This window comes from Lycium barbarum, chromosome 11 (genome assembly GCF_019175385.1).
Source record: "Lycium barbarum isolate Lr01 chromosome 11, ASM1917538v2, whole genome shotgun sequence".
In the NCBI taxonomy this organism is placed as follows: Eukaryota; Viridiplantae; Streptophyta; class Magnoliopsida; order Solanales; family Solanaceae; genus Lycium; species Lycium barbarum.
This window is the reverse complement of record NC_083347.1, coordinates 116,754,504-116,760,981: the sequence shown is the minus strand read 5'-3', so window position 1 is coordinate 116,760,981 and position 6,478 is coordinate 116,754,504. Positions and strand designations below refer to the sequence as shown.

At 35.0% G+C, this 6,478-nt stretch overlaps 1 protein-coding gene across 1 annotated transcript; it reads left to right on the top strand.

Annotated features, from left to right (window-relative positions):
- Positions 1–3,258: 3,258 nt before the first annotated feature.
- Positions 3,259–4,908, top strand: LOC132618848 (uncharacterized). Its single transcript, XM_060333849.1, has 2 exons — positions 3,259–3,585; positions 4,072–4,908. Exon 2 carries the CDS (start codon positions 4,146–4,148, stop codon positions 4,743–4,745), a length of 600 nt encoding a protein of 199 aa, XP_060189832.1. The 5' UTR covers positions 3,259–3,585; positions 4,072–4,145; the 3' UTR covers positions 4,746–4,908.
- The last annotated feature ends 1,570 nt before the right edge of the window (positions 4,909–6,478 follow it).

Sequence of the window (6,478 nt, the reverse complement as noted above, 5' to 3'; positions counted from 1 at the left end):
ACTGTAGTATCTGTTGCAGCAAATGACATAGTTGTTGAACAAGTCCTTACTCTTATTGGATAAAACACAACAAGTTACCTACTTTCTGCAACAAGTCACTCCACTTGTTGGAAAACCCCAACATGTAACTTAGTTGCTGCAACAAGGTCTGTCAGTTGTTGCAACAAATTGCTTATTTGTTGGAAATCTTTTAGCAGTTGGATAAAACACAAGTTACTAGTTGTTGCAACAAGTACTATTACTTATTGGATATAACACAACAAGTTACAGAGTTGTTGCTACAGATTCATTACTTGTTGAAAACTGTTCAGCAATTTATTAACAACAATACACACATTTGTGATTTGAACACGATCAACATATCATATAAATCAAGCTCACAAGCACCAAGAACAGAAATTACCATTCTAAAAAAGAATAACATTAAAATGTCATAAAATTCCAACAAATAACTATTATTACAACACAATGCAATTAAAAACTATGGAGCATTTTGGCTTGGACAACAACTACAAATCTGTTGGATATTTTCTACACACAGAATCAAATAACTGAAGCTATGTCCAACAGATTTGTAGTTGTTGGAACAGATTGTCTACTTATTGCCACAAGTGTAGAACTTGTTGTAACAACTATAAATCCGTTGGATATCTTCTATAAATAGAACCAGATAAATACCAGGACAAGAACAAAAAAAATCATCTATTGCATATGTTTTCCTAAACCCTGAACCATACCAGGACAACAACAGAAAAACCATCTATTTCACTACAAACACACTACAACAATAACCTGAATTTTATCCAAAATTTTCCTAAACCCCAAAAAAAATAAATCAAAACTTCTTTTTAATATTCTTTTTGAGTGGGGGAGGGGGGTGGTGCAAAAAAAAAAAAATTTCAAAACTTTTTTTATTGAAGGGTGGGGGGTGGTGGGTGCAAAAAAACAAAAACAAAATTTTTTTAAAAAAAATCAATTTTTGGGAAGGGGGGGGGGGGGGGGGGTAGTGAGGGGTGGGAGAAGGAGGGGGCTGGTAATTTTTTTTTTAAAAAAATATCAAAATTTTTTTAATTTTTTTTGTGGGGTGGGGGAGGGATGGGAAGAGGAGTGGAGGCTGGTAAGAAAAAATCAAAACTTTTTTTAGATTTTTTTGGGGGGGGGGGGGGGGCGGGGTTGGTGAGGCGTGGGGGGAGGGTTGCGAGGAGGAGGAGGACGAGGGGTGTGAAAAAATAAATTAAAAAAATCAATTTTTTTTGGGGTGTGGGGGTAGTGAGGGGTGGGAGGAGGAGTGGGGGCTGGTGAAAAAACAAAAAAAAATATCAATTTTTTTTATTGTTTTTGGTGGGGGGGGGGGGGGGGGGGAGTGGAGGCTGGTAAGAAAAAATTAAAACTTTTTTTAAATTTTTTTTGGGGGGATGGGGAGAGGGTTGCGAGGAGGAGGAGGGGGGGGGGGGTGAAAAAACAAATAAAGAAAATCAAAATTTTAAAATTTATTTTGGAGGGTGGGGGTGGGGGGAGGGTTGCGAGGAGGAGGAGGAGGGGGTTGGTGTGAAAAAACAAATAAAGAAAATAAAAAAAAATAATTATTTTTTTGGGTTGGGGGGGGGGGGAGGGGGTGGGGGGTTGGGAGGAGGAGGGGGTGAAAAAAAATTGGCATGGGTGGGGTGGGGGGGGGGGCATGGCGGGCATGGGGTCGGGGGCGGGGTCCGGGCGGGGTGGGTCAAAGTGTTAAAAATAAAACTTGAATGCAAAGTGTTAAAAATAAAGTTGAGGGTCAAAGTGTCAAAATGGAAACTTTTGGGCAACTTCAAAATCCCTTAATCACTAATAGAAAATTATCACCTCCACCTAATAATTAAAACTTGAGTCACCTCTCCTAAAATAAAAAAAACTAAAGAGTCACCAATAATTAAAGGGGAAATTTCAGTAATGTACAATTTAGCACACAAAATTACATTTTGGTAGCCATATTTTTAAATTACAAACCTATGACCCAACAAATTATGGCCGTGGCTTGTATATACAACTTTATACACCTACTGTAGACAATGCATAAACCTTATATAAAAATGTATAATAACGTATAAGAGGTATTTATACACACTTCTACAGTGTTATGCAGTGTTATACATTGTTTATACAGTATTAAAAGTGTAACATAATGTATGTGTTTTATACACACTTTACCCCTAAAAAAACATTAACATTAGAAAGAGATTTGGAAGGAAAAAATAGCATCTTGGAGTTTGATATTGGGGGGAAGGGGGAGTGGCTATCTCGGATAATAACTTTTTTTAAAAAATGGGATGAAGACTATAAAATGTAAAAAAAAAAAAAACTATGGCCATTTCGGGTAAATACTTTACCCAAAATGCCATAGAGTGTTATTTCCCATAATTAAATGCCCCTACTTACCATTCAAAAAAGATAAAGATATCCTAAAGCCAATGGCAAATGCCACATGGAAAAATCTTGATCCGTGAGCCTGCGTCGATGGCTTTTGACTTTATTTAAGGCCGGCGGTACCTAAAACCTTATACAAACACGTAATTTTCTGAAATATTTAATTCAATTAAAAAAAAAAAACAATGGGAATTCTTTGCAAAGACTCAAACTTCATCATAATACAAAATACTAATTAATCTTTGTTCAAGTAGTTTTTAAACAAAGAAAGTAAGGGAATCTTTAGTCAAATAGTCGATCGAATTGTTTTTAGTATGCATAGCTTATATATTAATATTGGTTATGCATGGTTATACACATATTATACATAGAATATATATATATATATATTTATACTCAAAATTTTAATAAAATAATAATTATTTTTTGTTCTCAGAGGCGGACGAAGGCTTTAAAACTTCTACATCGTGCACATACAATGGAACCGTAGACAGCCAGCGAAATTCAATCCACGAAATAATTTGATCTATCAATAGTATTATTGTGTACTTGTGGTAAAGGTTGTAACGCCAAAATACTCATTACCACAAAGCATAGAGGGGAGATCATAGGCGTTTACATTGTAAAATCGATTTGTAACATATGATGAGTTCGGAAGAAATAGTAATTTTAACTCAAATTCCATATATGTGTTAAGAAATTCAATTAATAATACTTGGAAGTCGTTATCGTAAAATTAACTATTCGTAAAATTCAAAATTCTGCTTTGTTGGTTCCTTAGCTTTAATTTTCAAACCAAATAAAGTCATCTAATTTAAACCACCAAGAAATATCCCCTTAAAGACCCACACCAATTATTCTCCTTTTGTTGCTCTTTCCTTCCTTCCATTTTGTCTTTTTGTTTGTCTACTAATTCAAACCTTCATTATAGAAGAAAAACAAACAGTAGTACTATCATATCTACTAGTCCTTTCTTATCTAATTCTCTACAAAGACGCCACATTTCATTGACTTTCCCATAATTCTTACCAAAATAGCTCTCCCCAACACCTAAAAACCAGTTTTCTTCCTTCATTTTTTTCCCTTTCCATTTATGCTAATAAAATTGAATCAGAAAAAGTGGTGGTGGTAGTGGCCATGAAGGATTACTCATTCTTGTTGTAATTTCATTTTTGCTTCTTGGTAAGTATATTTCTCTTTTCTATACCTTTTGTTTGATTTTCCTTTTCAATAGACATGTAATTTGTATACCTATTTCAGAATTCCAACATGATTGGTTCAACCTTGTTAAGCTTATTATACTTTCATAATTATGGTTATTCATGTATATTGTGTCAAAAATATCGAATTAGTTGAACCCGTCAAACAAGTCATATATACTGTTGATATCGAGTGCTGAAAATTTGTATAGACATACATGTTTTTTTTATCCTATGTCGAAGTTTTCATCTATAATTGGCTAAAACCAGGGATGAATGCAAAGGGGTGCAAGGGGGTTCAACCTGGATAAGTTAAACTATGCAAATAAGGTGTAAATGAGTTATTTTACATATATATAAGTTGTTGAATATATCTGACATTTAAAAAAAAAAAATGACTTCTCTTGTTTGGATATTCCTGACTCCGTTACTAGCTGAAATAGATGAAAATTTGGGTTTTGGATTGCAGGGAAATCAAAGAGAAGGATAGCAATTCGAAGAACGAAGGTGAATTGCTCACACAGGAAAGGAAGATAGAGAGAGATGAACGGCGTTGATCGAGTTATAAGACGACGAAAGAGTCTAACTGAACGGCTAGGATTGAAAGGAATTGGATGTTGTGTGTCCACTTGGGGTATCTTGCCAGCAACAACATTAAATGTCGTTGACGACGAAAACGACGACGTAGAAGTTACAAGTCATCATATCCACACACCGCCAGAAACACCATCAGCAACGCCGTGTCTGGCGGTGGAAGGAAGTTCATCGAGAATGAACTTGGCTGCGGCATTAGCCGCAGAACGGCAGGACAGCTCGGGCTCAAGACCCGACCTGAACTTGAATTCGGGCCTGTTAAGGCCCGATAGTGATGGGCCGGGTACGATTGTACCCGGAACACCACCGAGAATGTCGTTGATGAGATTATTAGAGGAAACAGAAGTCTATGAAGGGGAATTATTAATGGAAAAAGAAGAGGTGGGTAATGATAGTGTGTGTTGTGTGTGTATGAGAAGGAAAAAAGGAGCAGCATTTATACCATGTGGGCACACATTTTGCAGGGTGTGTTCAAGAGAGCTCTGGGTAAATCGAGGTAATTGTCCACTTTGTAATAGATCGATTCTTGAAATTCTCGACATTTACTGAGAAAACAAAAAGAATCCAATGTTTGGTCATGGAGATTTGTAAATTTAGAGGCACAATTAGGATTTAATATTTAATGTTTATGGATTCTTAAGTTTATGATATGTATACGTATTCAATAATTAAATACATAGAGTTTGAATTAATGTTACTGAATTCTGTGGAACCTTTCTGTGCAAGTTCAAACCGCTAGCAATACTCGTAAAATGTAGATAATTTTCATCAAAGTGGGGCGAAGTGGAGTTCCTAATGTAGACTAGTAGGTGAAGTGGGAGGAGAATTTGATTTGAATAACGTGAAATTGTTGAATTAGTGAAAAGTAAACGTTCGGTGCAAGTTGTTTTTTTAGTCGCTGTCGAGTGATTCTAGTCATGCATACTATATAAATACGCCAAAGTGAGAAAAATAAAGTGAACTTATGTAGTTAAACAAGTATACTTTTATAATGTTAGCTAGTTCTAAATTCTAATCATACACCAATTCAGTATCAGCGCAAATATGGAATAGTTGCAAGTGCGACCTTTTCTCTAGATTGGAACATGAAAATTGTTTAGCTTTTGAAGTAGATAATCCTTCATGTCTTGTTGTGTGACATCATTATTGTTGTCTTCTTTTTCTTTTTCGACACATGAATGTATAGTGATATGGGCATGAACTTTAGACAAAAATATCTGAACTTTGGGAAAAATAACTGAATTCAGCCGTGTACAGCTGAAGTTAAGACAAATATGTTGAACTTTAGCTATTTGCATTTGAAATTCATGCAAAAATGACTGAACTTCAGTTATATATGTCTGAACTTCAGTTACTGTATGTCGCAGAAATTGTTCTGAAATGTATAGACGTGCAAATTATAAGCTGTGAGTTTGGTTTAAATGGTAATCCTCAAATCAAGTATTTGTGCACTTCAGCCTTTAAAATCAGTAATTGGGTCAAGAGCCCATGAACAAAATGAAAATAAAAGGATTAAGGGTGTGTTTGATATGAACGAAAACATTTTTCAAAAAATATTTTTCATTTTTTCGATGTTTGGTAGGTCAAAATTTTTGAAAAACATTTTCTCTAAGAAATAAGTTTCTTAAAAATGAGGAAATAACTTCTCCAGTGAAAGAAGGGAAAACAAGCTCGACAAATGACACGACACATTGATTGTGTCCTCTTAACCCTCCAACACACGTCATCTTACGTACCGAACACAAAAGAAAAAACATAATTAAGAAATCCTCTTATTTTACTGAATAGCATTTTCCACGAACAATATTTTCCTTCGTACGAACACACCCTAAACCATGTCTCTATTTATGGGCTTTCTCAACATGTCTATGCTTTCGACATTCCACTGTTGACGAACCCCGTTTTGTATTGGTTCATTACTTCATTATAGCTATGTGTGACTTGTGAGTATCTAGGAAGCCAATTCTCCTCTCCTATATATTTATCAATAATTAATTTTCAGATTTCCTAAATAGATGTAAAGTCCGAGTTCGATAAAGCTGATCCAGATTTGGCATTTACATTTTACCTATAGACATTCACTGAGAAAAGGACCAAAATCATCCATAATGTTTGAGTTTGGATCAAAATCATACATATTCTTTCACATGGAGCACTAATAGTACATTATGTTTGCATAAGTGGTGCACTTTTAATCAAACTCCCAAATAAATTTAACGGAAAAGAACAAAAATGCCCCTGAACTTTTAGAAAAGGTATAAAAATACCCTTTATTCATCTAT